The sequence below is a fragment of the Condylura cristata genome, unplaced genomic scaffold (genome assembly GCF_000260355.1).
Source record: "Condylura cristata isolate star-nosed mole 26May11 unplaced genomic scaffold, ConCri1.0 scaffold00027, whole genome shotgun sequence".
Taxonomy (NCBI): Eukaryota; Metazoa; Chordata; class Mammalia; order Eulipotyphla; family Talpidae; genus Condylura; species Condylura cristata.
In genome coordinates, this window is record NW_004567128.1 from 5688149 (window position 1) to 5709423 (window position 21275).

General features: G+C 45.9%; 1 protein-coding gene across 1 annotated transcript in view; it reads left to right on the plus strand.

The window, feature by feature from the left end:
- Positions 1-14823, plus strand: part of SYAP1 (synapse associated protein 1) — a 20582-nt gene extending 5759 nt beyond the window's left edge. Inside the window, exons 3-9 of the mRNA XM_004689884.2 lie at positions 71-137; positions 2196-2269; positions 5942-6081; positions 10405-10553; positions 12086-12144; positions 12566-12713; positions 14623-14823. Of these exons, the coding sequence (XP_004689941.1) occupies positions 71-137; positions 2196-2269; positions 5942-6081; positions 10405-10553; positions 12086-12144; positions 12566-12713; positions 14623-14750 (765 nt within the window). The 3' untranslated portion in view covers positions 14751-14823. The remainder of the gene's footprint in view (positions 1-70; positions 138-2195; positions 2270-5941; positions 6082-10404; positions 10554-12085; positions 12145-12565; positions 12714-14622) is intronic.
- The last annotated feature ends 6452 nt before the right edge of the window (positions 14824-21275 follow it).

Here is a 21275-nt window from a genome sequence, read left to right on the forward strand (position 1 = left end):
CCCCCCCCGTTTTTGATCCCATTCCCCACTCCGCCCCCACAGAATGTCAATTTGGCCTTTTTTTTAACAGACAATTATAGGAGACTTTCAAAAGGAACAGAAAAAATTTGTCGAGGAGCAGCACACAAGAAAATCAGGTATGGTATAGGCATCTTGTACCTGACCGACTCACCTCCAGGCTTCACTGCACTCCTGTGCCAGGCCAGACTTTGGGTAGCACAAAGGCTTCCACAGCTTCAGGTTTCAAGGAAGAAAAGAAGTTGTTCCTGCAGTTGGGATGGTGGATGAGGTCAGCCAGTGACAGGGCCCTCTGGGAAGCTAACTGAGTGAGAGAGAATATGCTTTCCTCTCCCACTTCATGACGTGCCCAGCCCAGTGCACTGAGCAAATGTTGGCTCCCTTCCTATTTTTTTCTGGAGAAAAAAACGAAAGTGCTTTCCAGGGCAGAGACAGTGCTATGAAAAGTCCTGGCGTGCCTGGGAACTCGCACAGTGCATTTCTTTCCTGACATGTGCTCCTCTAAATGCATACAATTGTAAGATCTCAATATGTCTGCTTTTCTCACTTGCCGGTGCTCAGACACAGAATTGGCCACATGTCTTTGAACTTGGCAATAGTGTAAAATAATTCAAATGGCTTGAACAGTGCCTCGAATGCCAAAAAAAAAAAAAGTGAGTTCCCATCATGCATTATTACACCTAGGTAACTCTCTTTGGGACAAATAAATGGTGCTAGTTAGAAGAAATAGTGACCATGGGAAGCTATACAATTGGGCCTGACTTGGTATAGAAGCTGTGTGGTACCTCTGAAATAGGAGCTGTGAGGCAGTCGGAGTGAAAGGTTTTAAGGCAATTTCAGTTTTGAGGTGTCCATTAGATAGACAGCTAGGTGAGAGGAAGTTGTAAGGAACAGGGAAGGGAATGCAGGTGGGCATGTCAAGAAAATTCCATACCTTGGTTACCCTATAACTACATGGCGCTAATGGCTGCCATAATGGACAGTGCAGAGAGAACATTTCCTTTATTGAAGAAAGTTCTATTGGTCAGCATTGCTCTAAATTAAGTGATGGGGTCCAACAACATTTGTCCCTGTTTGACACATAGAAAAGAAGTCCATCTTTGACACAGATCATTAGTCAAATCATAAGTAAAATGGAGGTAGGTGAGCTCCTTCAGCCTCCCTGGTGGTGTAAGGGTTAAGTCTGAGCACTAACAAGTGATCACCACTACAGTCTGAGTTCAGTCCCAGCCACGGAGCTGACCCACATGGCACCACAGACCTCTCTTGTCTCCCTCAGTGCTCCCCTCAGCAGTGGATTTCAGTCAGTTCACCTGTTCTGCTCCTGACTCTGTCTCCCCACCACACACACACAGCCATACCTCTGGCCTACACCCCAGCTCTTGTATATATAAATAAATAAAATAAATATATATTTTTAAAAAGACATTTCCACAGTTCTTTTTTGTTTTTTACGACATTGTTTTTGAAAGCATACTCTCCCCACACCCCCACTACTTTGGGGCGGTGAGAGGCTTCACCAGAGACAGAGTGGGGAACAGAACAGGCAGATCGACGAAGTACACTGCTGAGGGGAGCAGCGGGCGGGTCAGGAGAGGTCTGCCACGCCATGTGGTCACCTCCGGCGCAGGCAGGAATCAAACTCATGCGGAAGTGGCTTTAGATTCTCAGTGCTGTGTTTTAACCTGCTGCGCCACCAGGGAAAGCCTACTTTGTTTTATAATAGTTTATTTTTACATCATTGTGTGCCTTTTTCCATCTCAGTTGTACCCACTACTTTTTTTAAAAACCCATTTCTTATTTGTGCTTTACCTGACATTTCCTCATCAAATCGGGCAGTCTTGGCCAGAATATACAGGTGTGTTGTGTCCTTAGCATGCCACCTGGAGACCCACAGGGCTACCTCTCCCTTGTTAGTGATGTTACCCTGGTTACCTGATGGAGATGTTGTCCAGTTTCTCCACTGTGTAGTTCAAAGCAGAGAACATTTTTGCCAAATACATACATGCATGAGATTCACACATTAAGTCTGTGTGTTGTGAATTGAACCCTCCCACCTGTCGCTGGTAAATTGAGAGATCATTGTATGGAAACGTTATTCATTTCAGCCACAGACTACAGTGTAATCCTTGTAACCTTTTGTTCCCTTTTCTTCTTCACTATTTAAAACCATCTAGAAGCAGCTGTGCCCCCATGGGTTGACAGTAATGATGAAGAAACAATTCAGCAGCAAATCCTGGCCTTATCAGCAGTGAGTATCTTGTATAGAAATGTTTTCTTCCTCTCCTGACTTTAGTCTTAACAAAATGTTGTTCTATACAATTTTCTAAATGTTTTGAGATACTAGGAATATACACATCTATTGTGTGTGTGTGTGTGTGTTTATTAACTCTTATGTTGTTTCTCCCAACTTTTTCTTAATGGGAAAGTAGCCTATTACACAAAATAATCATTTCAGCCTAAAAAGGATTCTTTTATGTTAAGATAATCTTTTCATATATGCTATCATATAAACTTTCAATGATTCTTATATTGTCAGTTTTCTCTCTCTCTGCTGTATGTACCTGAAACTTAAATTGAAAGAAACAAAATTCCATAAACTGGCCCACAGAAATTTCTCTAAGGACTTAGAGGGAACGTTGGGATACCATACAATGGTTAGCACCTGACGGTTCCAGAAAGCACTTTCTTAATTATTATCACTGAGTCTCACCAAAGGTTTGTGAGGCAGGCAGGAGCTTTTATCGCCATTGTCCAGGTGTGGGAACTGAAACTCAAATGTGACATTCCCGTCTTATCTGTGTTTCCATTGGGCTGTGAACTCAGAGTAGGCAGGAGCCGGCTTTGATCTCTCAGCCCCTGGCACCCCACCTGGCATGGGGCTCAATGAGTAGAGCATTTTATTATATCCCTGGTTTTCAAACTCTGTTTTTAACTTTTTCTTTTTCTTTCTCTTTGGTAATCAAAGTTGTAAATGGCACTGCAGTCTAGAAAACAACTTTAAGGATGGAGCTAGGCTCTCTGTCCCTCCCACTGCCATCATCCTCTGGGGCTTTTATTTTTTTCTCTTTGCATTAGCTCTTTAAAAGCCTGAGCATCCATTACCAGTCTAGTGTCAATACCATGTCTCCTCCCACCCCCCACCCTTGAGCGGGAGGGAGCACGAGCCTCGTGAAGCAGACACTTGTGCACTGAGCCCTGCTAACAGGCTGCACAGCCCAGGAGATAGCATCTGCTGCACGTGATGGAGTGCTCACTGTGCGCAGAGGTGGCTCACACAAGAGCATGCCCACCCTTTTAGCATGACTTAGAGGCTTTGATACTGTCTTCAGCACGTCCTCTGTAATGGCTGCTCCATTTGTTAATGGATAGGTTCATTCTCTAGCGAAGATATCAAGAAATAGTTAGAAAAATAAACTGTCACTGTCAGTGTCTTTCTCTGCCCCTCGTGTAACAGTCCAGAGGAGGATGGTCCAGATAGGTGTGCTGTGCCCGTGAGGCCATCTGGAGACCCAGGTTTTTCCTGCCATACTTCTGGCACCCACCCTGGACTGTGACCTGGTGTGATTTCTACACATGAGCCAGCTTCTGGCCCTGGCTGCTTTGCAGCCAGATATAAGCAGCCAGACCATTGGAAGGACGAGACTCAGAAACTGCACCTGTCGCTCGGGCCCACATCCCCTTGGTAGCTTGAGGCACATAGACACCCCCCCCCCAGGTGGCCTAGCTTCCAGGGAGCCTGGGAAATCTGCTCTCTGCCTGCCTGGCTACGTGCCCAGCCTGGAACTCAGTTGTGGTCCGAAAAGAAAAGAGGGAAGAATGAATTCTGGGAGACAATTTGCAAGCCATGCCAGAGTTGCCGTACATTCACTGACTGCCAGGCATGAATTTGGGCCAGTGCATGCAGAGTGGGCATGTTAAAGGGAAGGGTGCCCTATAACAGGCAAAGTGGCCCTTACTGCTCCCTGTTTAAACAGGAAGCTGTTTGGGGCCACAGAGTACCTGGAAAGAAGCCGTTGTCACTTGGCACTTATGAGAACACAGCTCCGCCAGCAGTGTGTTTTTAGTAACCATTCTGGGCCAAGCCTTGTCCTCAGACTTAAGAAAAACGGCGCTCCCGAGTCTACACACTTACCAAGTGGATCAGTGGAGACCGCTCTGCCCTCCTCCTCCTGTGCCTAGTGGTGGGGCCTGGGCGCGGGACCGGCGCAGAACATTTCACTTCTTTCAGGGAGGGAAAAGGATGCACTCATGGAAGCTCCTGTGGAGTGGTGACACTGGGGTCATCACTGAGTCTTAGCTGGCGGGTGTGGGGGTTGCTGGACATCCAGGTAGGGTACTGGATGCATTTGGGCATGACTGGGCTCAGATGCAGGTGGAGATGTGGATAAAGAGCCAGACCATGAAGACCTTGACACCATTCTGATAATTTTAGATTTTACCTTACAGGCAGCAGAAGTCCTTGAAATATGCTAGTCCTAGGTAAAATGTTTCTTGGGGTAGTGAGGCACGAATGTGGTCTGTGGAGTCCTGTTCCCTCTCGAGGACTCAAAAGTCATCCCCATCCCTGGCAAGTTGGCTCCATCCAGGGCCGCTTGCACTTTGGATCTACTGTTTCGCTTCCTTCTTGGCTACCCGAAGAGAAATGGTCCAAGAAACACATGGCCTTTCACCACTTACCTGGGTAGGCATGGCGGACACAGGTGCGTTGGGATTTCCACATGCTGCACTGCCTGCGCCGCCAGGGCTACACAAAGTTCTTCTGTGAGGGTGCTGTTTGTCCACCACAGCCTTGGGTTGACTTTGTTTTGAGTGGGGCTCTGGCTTTAATACCCTAATGACCAAAGGCTTGCATGACCCACCTTGTCACTGCTGACTGCCTCTTTTAATGGGCTGTCCATTCCAAGGAAGAGCTACTTTGCTTCCCACCTCTTCCCACTTGGCTGTCCTAGCACCTGGCCTTCTGCATGGGCAGCTGGCTGGCGGCAGGGCATCAGCAGCCGAGAGGACTGTACAAACGTTGGACGCAGGAGTGCAGGGTGGTAGGAGCTTGGCGTGTGCTGGCCCTGTGGTGTTGTCACACCTGTGACAGGCTCCTCCTACAGAGTAAAGTAAGTGGCCTTGGCTAAAATGGACAGACCTGTATAATGCTTAGGCAGCCATGGCACCTGTGGATGTGCTAGTGTTTCAGACCCCGTGCCAGAACTGGAGGGGCACTTGGAGTCCTGCCCTGCCACCCTCTGGGGTGCATATCTGACCTTGGACGGGCCATGCTTCTTCTCTGTCCATTCCACATCTCTAGTGAGGATGCACCCACTTCACAGTGTCACCTCCAAAGAAGCAGGCATCGCCTCAGAGCAAGGGTTTGGCGCAAGACCAGCCACGAGCCTTTCCCCTGGCAGCAGTGCTCGGAGAAGCTGCACTGTGCTCGGTCCCCCTTGGAACAGACCTGTCAGGCCCAGTATGGACCTGGCCTTCCATGGTGTGCATGGGGGTGAAAGCGTGGCCTGTGCACACCGAAGAAATGAGCCAGGCCCTGGATTTTACCCTTCTGATACTGCCCTGACTCTTCGAGTATGAGCTAGAACGTGCTGGAGTTTTTCTACACTAGTGTCACAGACCTAAGGTGCCCATTAGAGCAAATCTGTACAGCTTGAAATCCATGCTCCCATTCTTTTTGCTGGCACAGTTGAATTTCCTGACCTCCCCTGAGGTTCTCGCCAGTTGAGAGTGCTGGGGACTTTATGAGCAGAGTTGTTCTCTGTGCACTCTTGCACGGTCAGGTTAATGATAACTCAGTACACTTTGTGACTTTGTGGCTGAAGTCTCCAGATGAATTCAGTATTTGTAAAATCAACGATGCATTGTTACAGCCTAATTGCATTCTGTGGTTTTCCCCACGTTCTTCCCCTTTTCTTCAAAGGACAAGAGGAATTTCCTTCGTGACCCTCCAGCTGGTGTGCAGTTTAATTTTGACTTTGACCAGATGTACCCTGTGGCCCTGGTCATGCTCCAGGAGGACGAGCTGCTGAGCAGGATGAGATTCGCCCTGGTTCCCAAACTGTAAGCAGCCTGTTCTCCAGCCATACTGGCGCACGCACACAGCAGCTGTTTGTGTTTTCTGACGGCCTTGCTTGTGTGCACAGTGGCAGGAGGGACTGTGGAATGGGGCCAGAACTGCCTCATACTTGCTGCTCATAAAATTGGCTCTATGGCGCTTCAGCACTTCCCCACCTCCCTCCCTTTCTTTTCTTTTGCTTGTTCTCTCTCTCAGACACACACACGTACACACATAGGCACACCTCAGAATCCACACTGACAATGGAATTTTACAGAAATTTGGGACGGAGATGAGATGTACTCTTTGAGCCCTGTTTAGAAGGTAGATGAGCGGATTTAGAATACAGAAACTGCACAAGTGCTGCCGTCTGGTTAATAGGGAGTCTCCCCGGCCACCAGCCCCCGCCTGCTGCCTTTCCCACTCAGGCGCATGTGCGCCAGGCCAGCGTAGTGCCCTTCTCCTCCCCACCCGGCCGTCCTCCTCCCCAGGCCCTCCCTCTGAAAGTCCCCTTTGTCCCTCGAGCTCCAGTGCAAGCGCTGCTCCTGTGACACCCCCACCTGGCCTCAGCATTGGCTCAGAGCTCTTTCCTTCTTGTCTGCCTCCTACGGTCTCCCACCCCTTTCCTAGTTCTGCCCCTGGGTTTGAATATGCCACATTTTCTGAGTCAGCTCACTCCATCCTGGAGTGCTCCTTTTTTATAGCACTTTGTTCCCATTACAAATGGACGCAGCATCTTGGCCTTCTCCGAGGGCAAGAAGCAGAGTCTTCTCCACTCTTTTCTCTGTATCTTGTTGCTCCTGGACTCCCGTTCACACTCAGGCTCTACTTGTTCATTCTCAGTATGTGGAGGCATGAAACCCCAAGGGTACCTGAAGCTGTGTGTGCCCGCTGTGTGTGGACCCTGCTAGTGGGGTCTCTGCCTACAAACAGCCGGGGGCAGCTGACCCTGTGGCTTCTCCGTTGTCCTCTCCATTCTCTGTCCATCGTGAACCAGCAGTAATTTTGAAAATAAAGCAAATACTTGCTCTGTGTTGCCAAATGCCTTTGAGTACATTAGCACTTACCTGTGACAGCGGCACTGGCATGGGGCAGGGCACTGCTGCTGTGTCACAAACAACCTCTGATGCCTTCACTGACGCCAGCTGGGGCATCACGAATTCATTCCAAGTCAGACTGCGACATGCCCGTTGCTTCCCAGAGGCTGTACCTGGCTGGCTTGCTGGTGCCAGGACAGCTCACAGATGCATAGTGCTCAGTTGGGACTTACTGTCATGGCTCTCCGCCACCACGCTTATCACCTGCATTGTGACTCCGCAGAGGGCAGCCAGTCCACAGTGTGCCCCTGTGACCACCTTCTCGTGCAAGCAAGAGACTGGACAAGAAAACCATACAAGTGTTTCTAATAAGAGGGCAAGCATTGCCCGTGACCCACCACAAACCTGTTTCAAGTTGGACGTTTCATAGAGCTCAGTTAGAAGTGACCTTGAAAATAGGCCAGCGGGTGCGGCAGATCTCTCCGGCCTCGCCCGCCACGCCCCTCAGCAGTGGATATCAGTCAATCTGCCTGTTCTGCTCCCCACTCTGTCTCTGGTGAGTCCTCTCACCCCCGACACCTCTGGCCTGCACCCCAGTTCTTGTATGTATAAATAAATGAAAATAAATCTTAAAAAAAATGAAAATCGGCCAGCAGCTCGCTTTTATATAGCTGTGATAATGTGGTGTAAAGCAGCCCAGTTGCTCAGTTTGTCCCCCAGTGTCTCAGCCTCTGCACCCCTCACCATCTGCATGGTGGACCTCTGAAAGTCAGTTGCTTGGAGTGGGTTGACAGCTTGTTTTCTGGCCAAGGAGTGCGCTGTAATATAGCTTACATGTTTTTTAATGTGTTCTCCCCCAAAAAGTAACAGCCCAAGAGGCCATCAGCCCTTGTAGCACCTGCAGTGGACTGTCTGCTCAGCTGAACCCCTCACAAGCTGCCAGGAAGCCGTGTCGCCCACCTGCTGAGTCACTTCCAAGTGCTAGAAGCAAAGGAGAGTTGTGAGGCCACACACATGAGTTGGGAAGTGCCGCTTGGGACCTAGTAAGAATGGACCAAGTAAAGGTCGTTAGTCCCGTGACCATTGGCCTTGCAGTGACTAGTTCATTTCTGACAGCCACCACAGGCAGTCAGTACCTAGTAAGGGTCTGACACTGCGGCACTCAGAAACTCTGTGGTGGCATGAAGGGATGGGCTGCTCTGGCGGCTCATTTCTTCTCTCCCTGACCTGGCTGGTGTAGGTAATCTTGTATTTTGCCTCTGTCACTAAAATGCTAGCTCTCTGGCCCAGCCTCACCATTCACAGAGGTGACAAACTCACATAGTGATGCCTTAGCTAAGGCAGTGCTGTAGCCTGGGTCTTGTAGTTTTGTAAATTCTCACTGCTTTGCTCTGCCTCCAAGTCTTTTTCTGTCCTATTTCCTTTATCAGTTTTCTCTTCCTAAGATCCTGCATTCCTTCTAGTAAACCGGGAAGTGGCCCTTCCACCCTTTGTCATTTCTAGCTGTAAAGCATTGTTAGAGCACAAAACTACCGACTGCTCCAGGCAGACAGAAACCCTGCATGGAGTCTGCAGGTCACTGCAGCTGGCCCTACGCTGTCCTCAGGTTGTGTGCACGTGCACGCCCACACGTGTGTACAGTCTTATTTTGTCTTCCACTCAAGATTTGTATTTCATTGCTGTGAGGGGAGCGTAGTCATCAATGTTTATCATTTTGAAATAATCACGAGCTTATAGAAGACTGGCAGTACAGTATAAGAGCTTTTTATCTGAATCCTGTGAGACCCCATCACCCTTGACTGCTTTACGATGCATTCCCTACTAACAAGGTTCCCCTGGTGACTAGTGTAAGCAGCTGAGTCAGGAGGTGAGCAGTCACTCATGCTCCCGCCACCTAACTCTCAGACTGTTGGCTTCTGTCGTTTGTCCCAGTGATACTCTATTTAGCAAAAGGATGCAGTTCAGACCGCTACTGTGTCTCATCAGCCTCCTCAGTCTGTTGCATGCTGTCAGGTGGTTCACACTGCCACTTTGTCCCACTAGTTTGGTCACTTGATGAAGGTGGTGTCTGCCAGGCTTCTCAACTATAAAATTATTCCTTTCTTTTTAAGATTATAGAATTTTCTAGGACCTACTCTGAAACCGTATTCCTTTCCTCCTCCCACTCATTGTAGTCATGTGTTCTGTGTGGACTCGCCTCTTGTACACAGTAGGTACAGCTCACTGCTGTCATCATTTTGATGCTCAAATGATCAAACTTGGCCAGAAGGGCCCATTCAAGCTGTCTTCTGTGTCTTTTTCACTCATCCCCTTATTATTCTTGTTTCCTGGTTTTCTGGCACAAGAGAAGTCCTGGCTCATCTTGTTCTTTCCCTCCTCTAAACCTGAAATTAGCCATTCATCCAAGGACTGCTGATTCCTTTGAGTGGAAAATGGTATTTATAAGCCCACATCTGAGCACTGGCTCTGCTCATTGTTTTTGGGGCATAACTAAGGCCTGCCCTGCCTCAGGACAGTTGGGGGAGACGGGTGTACTCAGAGCACACACTCATTTGCCTCTCTCCTAAGTGAAAACCATAGTGTTCATAGTGATCCCCCACAGCAGGGGTCATCCTTGAACATTCCCTCGTCATGTTTGTGCCTGCCTCCCTTCTCATGGTGAGACAACTGGTTTCCACCACCCTTAACATTTTTACTTAATGTGTAAGCAATCTTCCATTGGCCACCACCCCCTGCTCTCTTCAGATACCTCACTCCCCTTTGCAGACCATCTCCCTTACCCCCATGTGGCCACAACACCCAAGACCAGGTGATTCGGATTATAGCCAGATTTAAGACTGCCAAGAGGTCTCAGGTTGGACTGCACTTCAGTTTTTTTGCCTCTCTCCTCCTTTCTAGTGCATGCTGATCAGCAGTTGCAAGCTGCCAAGCTTTTCCTTTCACAGTAACAATACCCAGAGTCCTTTATTCTCGCTGCCTACAAGCACTTAAGCCTCTGGTAAACAGTGAGTAATCAGTGGAGCCCTGGCCCCGCTTTCGTTCTCCCAGCTAGGGGGCAGGATGTGCTGCTTTTGCATGGCAGGCGTTGCTATCCTCCCAGGGCAGACACGCTGCGGCCTCCTTGGTCTGTGGAGAGGATAGCTCTTCCCATGCTGCACTCACCTTTCCTTCAGAGGCAAATGAGAATGCCCTCTGAATTGAAAATGCCCTAGAAATCATCTATTCCAGGCTCCACTACAGCAAATAGTAGTGTGTGCGCGCAGCCTCAAATGTGTTGTTTGTCTTTACAAGCGTGAAGGAAGAAGTGTTTTGGCGGAACTACTTTTACCGTGTCTCCTTGATCAAGCAGTCGGCCCAGCTCACGGCTTTGGCCGCCCAGCAGCAAGCTGCGGGGAAGGAGGAGAAGAACCTGGACAGAGAGGATGAGCTGCCGCTGCCAGGTACGTTCTGAGTGCACTCTGGTGACTACAGCTGAGGGGAGACACCAAATACTGTCCCAAAGTTAACACTGCTATAAGGGAAGAGTGCTGAATTTAAAAAAGGTTCATTTTCAAAGTGTTCTTAGAGACTCTCATGAGCTTGCCATCTGGAATATACCAGAAATGTCATAGTCATCTAGTTGGACAGTCTTTCCGGAGGAAACATTCATTCTTGTTGCCGTTTCTCTGACCCCTTTCACAGGTCTTCCCCAGGCTTGCCTTTCCTTTGCTCTTTTTCTTACTCTTTGGATTTTGTTATTTCTTCCTTTTTACTTCTCTCCCAATCATCTCCTCCCTTGCCCTTTCCTCTGGGACTTTGCCCCTTGGTCCTCCACCAGTCCCTTCTCCCCCTTTGTTTCTTATTTTTCCACTCAACTTGTGGTTTCCTCAGTCCCGTCATGCATCGCTTCACATTTTGATTGGTAACACTGGTCCCAACAGGCTCCACCATCCCCCCAGCAGGGGGTGGCCACCGCAGCCATCTCCGTGTGTGTGAGAATTTCATTATGATGCCTCAGCATAGTGACGGAATCACCTAATGACTCAGTTCTTGGATGGTGTCATCCCCTCAGAAGCAAGCTCCACTCCACTCCAGCATAACCAGCATGTGACTCAGTGCAAGGCACCATTAAATTAACACTTGACCTCTTCAGATTGTGACAGTTTATGCCTAGTTGTTGGGGAAAGTGTTTTATAATACTAGCAGAGATTTAACAACTACAATAGCTGAAATAAATGTACTTTGTATCTTATTTGTAACTCTTGATGAGGACTTGAGCTATGTGTAGCTGCTAGTTTACCCTTCATGGAACTTTAAATGATCATGCAAAATAGTGTCCCTGGCCCAGGACACACAGCCCATGAGAACGGGCCCTGACATGTATCTGCTTCTTGATGTTGTTCTGCTCAGTAAAATTGGATACTTTGCATAAAGTTATTAATACAAATTCCAATTGTCTCTCGTCCTTTAGTATTTCTTTTTATTAATTATGTTGGGAATGCTCTTTTACCAAATACCACCTGTGTAATGAGATGGGCTTGAGAACAGGGCTCATTAAGAACTCCATCTGGCGAGGAGAGGAAGGTGGGAAGCAGCGCCTGAGGAAAAGAAGGTGCTGTGACCAAGGGTGCTGCTGTGCTCTCTGACCCTGGTGGCCCAAGGGAAGCTGGATAAATGCCCTAACATTATCTTAAAAGAAATAGCAGACCTTCTTGGCAATGAATTTTGCCAACACCGAAGTCAAAATTTACTTCTTGCTGGAAATTTTATGAAGGGGGCATCAAATATGATAGCATGTTAAAGACATCTCCAAAAGATAGAGGTTGAGAAGGGTTTCTCATGGCTGTTGCTTGTTATAAATTTAAAGAGCTTAATATAAAAGCTCGTTTCTAAAAATGATTTAGTATCATCATATGCAGATATTTCAATTGTTACAACTATGCATTCCGAATTGAATCAAGCAATTATTGTCTCTCTTATTCTCACTTCATAGAGGCAGTACGGCCCAAAACGCCACCTGTCGTAATCAAACCTCAGCTTAAAACTCAAGAGGTAATGCAGTTTTACGTTGTACCTAGTAGCCGATGTCTGACAATGAAATAACTGTTAACTCTCTCAGATACCATTGAAATTCTTGTGGGTCTTGCCAGTGCTGGAGCGGGACAAGTACTTAACTAGCTAAGGGCCTACAACTGAGACATGAGGCACTTTCCTGGCATAATTCTAGATGAACTCATCAGGGGGGGCGGGGCTGAATGGCTGGAGTGCCCCAAACTGGGAGTGAGCACCCTAGATTCCTGTGTGACTCCTCTGGTTCTTGACCCCTGATACTTAGAGGGTTAGAAGGCTGAAGAGCAGCTCCCACTGGACTAGGAAATACAGGTGCGGCTTTAGGTCGTGAACTGACTACAGCGAGGGCTCTAGCTTGTGTCACTTCAAACACCGTCTCCAGCGTTCATTTGTCGCATTGCAGGATGAAGAAGAAATTTCTACCAGCCCAGGTGTTTCTGAGTTTGTCAGTGATGCCTTCGACACCTGTAACTTAGATCAGGAGGATCTGAGGAAGGAAATGGAGCAGCTGGTGCTGGACAAAAAGGAGGGCGAGCCAGCCAGACTGGAAGGTACCCAACAAACAATTCTTCCTAGTTCCGAAGTTGATGGTAGAACATTGTTCTCCTGCAGCATATACACAAAAATCTATTGTTTCTTTAGCCTCAAAATTGTTCCTCTGTTCCCCGCTAGAAGGTGGGTCCTGGGCAGATGTGCACAGACCCCATGCCCCTCTGCCCTAAGCTTGCACAGAAGCATAGAGAGGAGAAATTGAGACCCAGAGAGGTTCAGTGGTTCATCCCAGACACCTCAGCCTCAGGATGCGTGGCCTGAGCAGGGAGATCGATGAGCTCGCCCTTCAGCAGGGACGCTGCCCTTGACCTGCCTGCTCTGGGCTGGCGTCCTTCTGGGGTGTACACTCAGATGTAGGAGTCGTTCCGAGCTGCAGTGTGCCACAAGAGCACTCTGCTGGGAGCATGCGGGCTGCCCTCTGAAACAGTAAGTAATTCAGAAAACAAGTCCCCGGTGGGGGTTGGGGCTGCCCTCCTGGGTCTAACAGGACAAGTTACAACAACAGCAAAGACCTGCATCTCTGTTGAATGAAGAATGGCCCAGGGGCTTCTGAGATGTGGCACCCTGGTTTGAGAACATAGCCTCCCAGGGGCTGCAAGGGAGGCAGTGAAAGCCCAGGCTGGCCAGGCCCTCAGACCCTCCCACCCTAGCTGCTCTCTGACGGAGGGGGCTGCTGGCCACCGAGCACGGAAGGTGGGCATGAGCCCCGAATGTTATGGGCAGTGGCTGGTGCTGCTCCACACTGCTTCCCTGGTTGCTTGGGATGATGCCAGCTGGGTCCTCGTGGGAGGCTGTAAAGGGCCTTGGCTGCTTGGGTAAGCTGTTCTTTCCCAGAATGCCTGTGCTAGTTTCATGCGGACCACTACTATTCTTTTATATAATAAATAGGTGCCTTGACACCCTCACCCCAGCTAAATTGTAAATTCCTTAAGGGCAGTTGCACCTTTTTATCTCCTGCAGTTTCCAACAAGGAGCTTAGTATCAGTAAACACCTGATATTTGTGAACTTGGTAGTTTGCTCCCCACCAGTCTTCCTGTGAGGTTGCTGCTGTACAAAACGAAAACATTTGGCTTCTGTTTTCTCTTTAAATGCCTGATCTGTTGGTTTACTTGCTGTTTCATAACACTACGGAGCAGATGCCTCTAGACATATACATGGGTGGCGCGCACAGGTATGAGTGTCCTGAGAGGCAGTGACAGTTTTCTGTCTCAGCGTGAAGACTGGCTCGGGAGCGCAGCTGGAGCCCCCTCAAGGAGCCAGCCTTCAGGGGCTTCCACTTGTCCATCTAGTCAAGTGGATAACTGATAATGTGTGGCTGCGGGTCCCCGAATCTATTGCCACCCAGGGAGATGGCTGCTACCACGCCAAGGAGCCTGCAGGTCTGGTTGTTGCTGTCAAAGTGTGTGGCCTTGGGCTAGTCTCTTAACGTCCCCACATGCAGAATGCATGCGCCTGTGCTAGGGAGGTCACGGATCATTCTGAGCACAAAATGAGTGATATGTGGAAGCAGTTAGCCCACTACCAGGCTAAGAAAGTGCTAAAGAAGCATTAGCTGGTTTGGCTGCCATCATCACTGTTATTGGTAAAATATTTTGTAGCCACACTTTATCAGTTATCCACTTGAATAGATGGACAAGTGGAGAACCGGGTCAAGCAAAGTAATTCCCCACATTTACTGATGACACTTGATACCTTTGCTTCTACATTTAGCAAAAAATCTCTCTGATCATATTTCTCTTTGTTCACTGTTCATATTTGTTCAGCTTTTCTGAGTGTGCACAGTGATGCAACCTGAGACATTAAAACTTACTGTGGTGAAGACTTCACATAGATAATTATAGCTGAATTGTTAAAACCAGCACTATGAATTCAGAGAGAATCTTTTCCTTCTCATGTGTTTCTTTCAGAGGATTCTGCAGACTGGGAAAAAGAACTGCAACAGGAACTTCAAGAATATGAAGTGGTAGCAGAATCAGAGAAACGAGATGAAAACTGGGATAAGGAAATCGAGAAAATGCTTCAGGAGGAAAATTAGCTGTATCCCAAAATAAAAGAATCATCCCTAACAAGTTATAACTGACATCAAATAGATATGGACACTCACTGAATCAAGGGCGCTAGAGTATACCTTTTGAAATTCAAAATTACTCTTTTCAAGCTCAAACTTGCCTCTTCTACTTAAAAAATAAAGTATATCAGTTATTCTAATAATCATGAAAATATTCTATGTAATGTTCTCTAATATAATTCTAGTTGAAGATGTTCTTCTGGTTGGTAGGGATATCTTTGCCACAGAAATACAAGTAAAATTTTAGAGTTTGTCTTCTGTGAGGTCAAAATATAACTTATTCTTCAATTATAGATTTCTAAACATTTGTACTTACTGAATTTTTGTTGATAACATGTATGTTAAAGTACTTAATGAATTGATAACTATTGAAGTGACCAAATTGTACCAAAGAACTTAAGAGGAAGCACTTTCAGAACAATTCTCTTGCAAGTTTTTTCTGAAATTTCATCTGGAAGCCAAAAGATAAAATTTTGTCTATTGATTTTAATGGTAAATCATCATCAACTTGACATTGAGAAATACTGTGCAAACAATTTTTCTTTGGGGCCTTTTCTTTCTTGTTCTTTTTTTAACTGTACCATGTTTAATGATCTTGTTTTCCTAATTTTCTATCACAGTAGAAAAAGTGGAGAAAGGCCTTTCATCCTGTCTGTATTAATGACCTTCAGAAGCCGGTTCACTTAAAGTCTCTTGTTCTTGTTTAAATCATCACCAGTATACATGTTTTAGCTTTGTCTTAATTAAACTCTGAGTCTTTATAAGATGGTATTCCTCTGAGTACAATTTACAGAATTTCATTGATCAATCCTTCCTGTATTCTGCTTTACTAGCAGGCCCATGTTCAGAGCAAATGGAAAATGGTTATTTTAAAATTCCGAAGGCACTTGCTTCCCAAACCTTTCGTAGTTTTTAAGGAGCCTTTGTTTCATAAAGGGGAGTGGAATTAAGATAATTCTTTATAAGAATAATACAGATATTTGTATCCTTGGCCCCATAAAAACCAGTCTGTGGTCCTGTGTCAAAAGCTGTAGCCAATGATAAAAGTGGGTGTGGCGCCAAGCACATGCTTCCATTCATAGCTTGGGGTGTGATCTCTTGGGTGATAGCTGTAAACTCACGTACTGGATTTCTACTTGTGTTGCTCCATTTGCTGATTATTGAGTTTGGGTTCAGAAATGATAACTGGCAACTTCTAAAACCTATAAAGGAAATGTTTGTTTTTTAAATGTTTTGAAATAGCTAAATCCCTCAAGGCAAGCACACAGAATATGACGGTGCTCAATTCCTAGTGCCGACGTGAAAATATTTCTGGATGTATGTTGGATAAATACCCCAAAAGCATAGGTTTCAGAAAAGGTAAAAAAGAAAACCCTAAAATGACAATAGAGTGTGTTTTTGTTGCTGTCAGTTTTATGTGATACTGTGTTTAAAAACAGGCTTCACTGTGCATTACCCCACGAAAATAAAAGGATAAAAGATTTTATACATGGTATAAAAATAGTCATGCAGTATTTGTATGGATTCATGGGGGGGGTAAAATATTCTGCTTTTGTAAATTATATGGATCACTGAAGTGTTATTCTTTTAAAGGACCAAGTAATTTGTAGCTATGTGTGGTGGAAATTTTCTAAGTGCTGCATGCCTAGTAGTTAGCCAACAAGATACACTGGGTGAGAAAACAGCTTCCTAAAAAGTTAAAATATAAACAGACCTCCTCATGTTATGTGGATGGCACCTGGCTCAGCCCAACCCACTCTTGGATCTCATGCAGCCTCCAGCTCTTCCCTGTACCCACCCCTTACCCCCAATGCCTCACTCTCTGCAAGGTACCTAGACCAGGCCAGGAGACTGGCCCCTCCTCTCAGCAACAAGGTCTCGGGCTTTTTGCCTTTGACCCTCCAGCCTTCCTTGGATGACATTCTTTCTAGTTGGCATTACAGCCTCAGCTGGCCCATCAAGTCTCTCCCACATCAGCCAGTTAAGATGAACCAAGTTCCCCAGGGACAGTGAATAACCCTGTTCAGCTGTATTTCTAACATCACGCATTTCAAAGGAACATGACAACCATGAAGGGCTGGGGCAAAGCTCTCTGAGAACCCATTGCCACGTTCTTGAGCTTTTGTGAGGTTCTTAGCCAAGAGGCCAAAGGCTGATAGGGACAGATGGTACCGTCTGGCATGTGTATGCACATGAAATCAAATAACAAATATTGTTGAAAAGGAGTCAAATTGAGTATTTAAAGGCTCTCTGTTGCGTGGAGTCAAGGTCATACCAGAAGGAACAATATCCATTTATTTGAGGTTACAGCGTCTAGGAGTAAAATCCTCAGCTGACAAAGCTGTCTTAGGAGGCTGTGCTCAGGTGACAGTGTCAGAATCTCCTTATTCATACTCAGAAGTGGTAAGTTACACAAAGTGGAAAATCTCAATGTGTGACATATGAAAAGTTAAACTAGAGAAGTTTATCTTTTAGGGAGATAAAGCGGCCACTAGACTTGACACAGCTTTCAGATGCCCTCCTGCTATCAAAACACTGTTCCAGGTAGGGTTTGTAGAACAGCTTAAGGATTTACCAAAAGAAGACATAGGAACACGTCCAACTTGCAGTATTTTATTTGCCTCTGAGAGTGTTTTTGATACAAAAACCAGGACATGAATGCACTTTTATAATAACATAAACCTTGATGTGGAGGCTTTTTCTAGTTTTCATGAAATGTTTTCCCATCATTTTAAGAAAACATTTTACATCTATGAAAATTCAGTGCATTTAACTAGCAAATTTATCTTTCAGCTTTTAAAAATACAAGTGGTGTGAATTTTGATGAGGCTTCTATAATGTGTTTTATTGAGGGGAAGACTGGCCATTTTATTTTTATTTTTTAAGATTTATTTATACATACAAGAACTGGGGTACAGGCCAGAGGTGCAAGGGTGAGAGGATTCACCAGAGACAGTAGGGAACAGAACAGGCAGATCAACTGAAATACATTGCTAAGGGGAGCAGCGAGCGAGACACATGGGTTAGCTCCCTGACCGGGGGTTGAACTCATGCTGCAGTGGCTGCCAATAACTTAGTGCTTTGACTTAACCCCTTGCGCCACCAGGAAGGCCCTTTATTTTTGTTTTTTAAAGATTTATTTATGCATACAAGAGCTGGGTGTCATCTACTCGAACTCTGTGGCTGGGGCCACAGTGGCTGGCAACAGCTTGATAGTGCTGAGACATAAACCCCTGTGCCTCCAGGGAAGCCCAGACCGGCCATTTTAATAAATGATTATTTTCACATACTACATTGTTATGAAGATAATAAAATTACAAAATGCAAGAGTTACCGTCCCGTCCCTAAAAAAGACAGTGCTTACAGAGCTCAGATGGGTGACAGATGTATATTTGAGGCTTCAATCACATGCAAACAGTTCTCACCAGCCATCAGTTGTTACATTAAGGGACTTGTTGAGATAAAGACATTTATGATTCAGTTGTTAAACTGTTTTTACCCCATTCTCTCACTGCATTCTGATTTATTTCCAGTATGAAGCACTATATTAAACTTTGTTCTAAAACCTCACTTTCAGTGGTAAGTTCTTTCCTTGAATAAGTTAAGATGCTATTCTGGTAGGTGATCTATACATATTTCAAGGTTTTCTCGAATGTAGCCTCCTAGTATTAGAATTAAAACTGCCTTGATATAGTATGAAGAACACATTTTCTTTTTTTTTTAATATTTATTTATTTATTTATGCATATGAGAACTGGGTTACAGCCAGAGGTGCAGTGGTTGGGGGGGGTGGGGTGAGAGGACTCACCAGAGACAGAGTGGGGAGAACAGGCAGATCTACTAAAACACACTGCTGAGGGGTGCAGCAGGGAAACAGGACAGGTCTGCTGCACCCTGTGGGTCACTCCCTGGCTGGGGATCACACTTGTTCCACAGTGGCTGGGGCTAGCTTCATAGTGCTGCATTTTAACCCATTCCACCACCAGGGAGGGACTGAACACATTTTACTTTCATTGTGTATATTTCTACTCAAGTGTGGTGGATTGTCCTTTGTAATAAAAGGTCATTTTAGCCTAGTCAGTCTATCTTTTTGTCTCAAGCTATGGTAGCCCGCCAGGCATGATGGTGTAGTTTCATGTCATTTCCTAACCATGTTGAGCAGTGACTGCTTTCTGCTAGCTGGAGCTAAAGCTCAGCGAGATTAACCAGCTGCTTTAAGAGTTAAGCCTGTTCTCAATAAAGCTGCAGGGAGAAGAGGGTGGGAATATAAACCTGTGACCTAATAGAAAAAATAGATCTGTTTGGAACAATGGAGGGTTTTGGTGACTACTCAAGTATCCACATTGTGATTGTGATAACAGCCATTAAGTGAATAATCTCTGCCATTAGCACATTTAGACAATGCCAAAATCTGATACAGCAAAATGGCCACTGCTCTCAACAATTTTAACTCTTTCGTGGAGACTCACTACAGGGTATAAATATGACATGAGAACCAAACTGAAACGTACCTCTCTCAACCAAGTGTGGCCCCCGAATACAGTATTAACGCCACTTGCAAAATTAGTGTATTCTTTGTCAATTGAATTAACAGCATGCATGCTTGCGAAATTAAGGCATGAAAGTAAACACTATTCCAAATCTAGACAACAGGCAAAAGTAATTGCATAACGATTTCATAATTGGCCCTGGGTGTAGTCCTGGGGGTGAGATTTTTTTTAACCTGAGTCATTCTCCTGGGCAGCAAACACTGCTCATCTCTGGGTCCAGGAGAAAGGCCTGAGGGAAAGTCAGATTTGCTTGGGCGTGTTACTCAACTAGGGGTGCGCAGCTGCTTTCTAAATGAAAAGGTGGGAGGGCATGCTTTTTGAGGTCCATCTCATTTGCTCAAATGTTACTGTTTTAAGGAGGCTTTTGTAACAAAGGTACTGTGTTAATTCCATTTTCATTTCTAATTTTCTGAAGTGTACAATATCATGGACTTCAGGAATGAATATGGCAGATCAAATAATTGAATTCATCTTCCCTCCATCCACAAACCCCACTAAGAGACAGCAAGGAGATAAAAGAAAAAGTATAAATTCAGACAAATCTGGAAAGCAGACAACAGCACCCAGGTGGTGTCGAGGACAAGACGCTTCAGAATCCTGGGAAGACCCAGAAATTCCTGAGGCGCTGTCTCTGAAGGCCAAAGAAAAATTGGTATCAAGGTGGACAACTAGCAATCTGTGCACAAGTCAAACCTGAAAAGAAAACGGTCTCAGCAGAGTATCAGAAAATGCAGAAGTGAGTAGGTGAAAAAACACTGTTGAAAATGGCCCCTTGAGTGAGCGGAAAGTGAGGATGGCTTAGGGCTTGTAGGGGTCGCTGTTCTGTAAGGCTATGTGATCAGACTTCTCAATTTAAGTATTTATACATCTTTTTTAAATTAAAAAAAAATATTTACTCATTTATGCATACAAGAACTAAGGTGTAGGCCAGAGGTGCAGGGGTGAGAGGGTTCACCAGAGACAGAGTGGGGAGCAGAACAGGTGGATCCACTGACATACACTGCTGAGGGGAGCAGTGGCTGTGACAGGAAAGGTCTGCTGCGCCATGTGGGTCACCTCTCTGGCTGGGGATTGAACTTGTGTTGAACCAGCTGCAGCTAATTTCTTAATGCTGTGCTTTCACCCGTTGTGCCACCAGGGAGGGCCCTGATTTATCTTTTGACAGCAGAAGTTCAATCCCTGGCCAAGTAGCTGACCCAGATGGCACAGCAGACCTCTCCTGTCTCCCTGCTGCTCCTCTCAGCTGTGTGTTTCAGTTGCTGCTTGTTCTGCTCTCCACTCTGTCTCTGGTGAACCCCCTTACCCCTGCACCTCTGGCCTGTACCCCAGTTCTTGTATATAACTAAATTTAAAAAAAAAATTCCCAAGGAAAGCTCAGCATTCCAACAGACTTTCAATAGAGCTAATCCCAGAAGTTCTTCATATTATTTTTCTTTCCATTGTCTCTCCATGTACTCTCCATTTCCTTGAAAATCTATAATTGTAGCTAAGATTTGGGGAAATAAATCAGAACAAAGCTCATGAGCTCCAGTGGTCCTTCCCAAATTATAGTTTTGCAAACAAATCTCAAATCAATAAAATTTGATAAAAAAGTAAACCAAAATGCAAGTGCCAGAACTCGGCAATATGCAAATGAGGTTTGAATGTTTGAAATGCATGAACTCCCAATAGCATGTCTATGACAAGCTTTTTTCTTTGAAGTGCCCTTTTCCTTCTGGAGCTGGTGCCCTGCGTGTGCCAGCCTAATAGTGTATTCCACAGCTGGCCATCACTATGCCTGAGCAATCTGGGTATAATCATTTTCTGAATCTCTCAGGGTCTGCCAGAAATGTGGACGTGTAGAGCAGATGCTGAAATTGGCTGAATTCTTATAAGGACTAAAACTGGTGTTGGGCAATCAAATTAAACAATAGGTTCTTTGTTCTATGAAAAGCAAATTCTC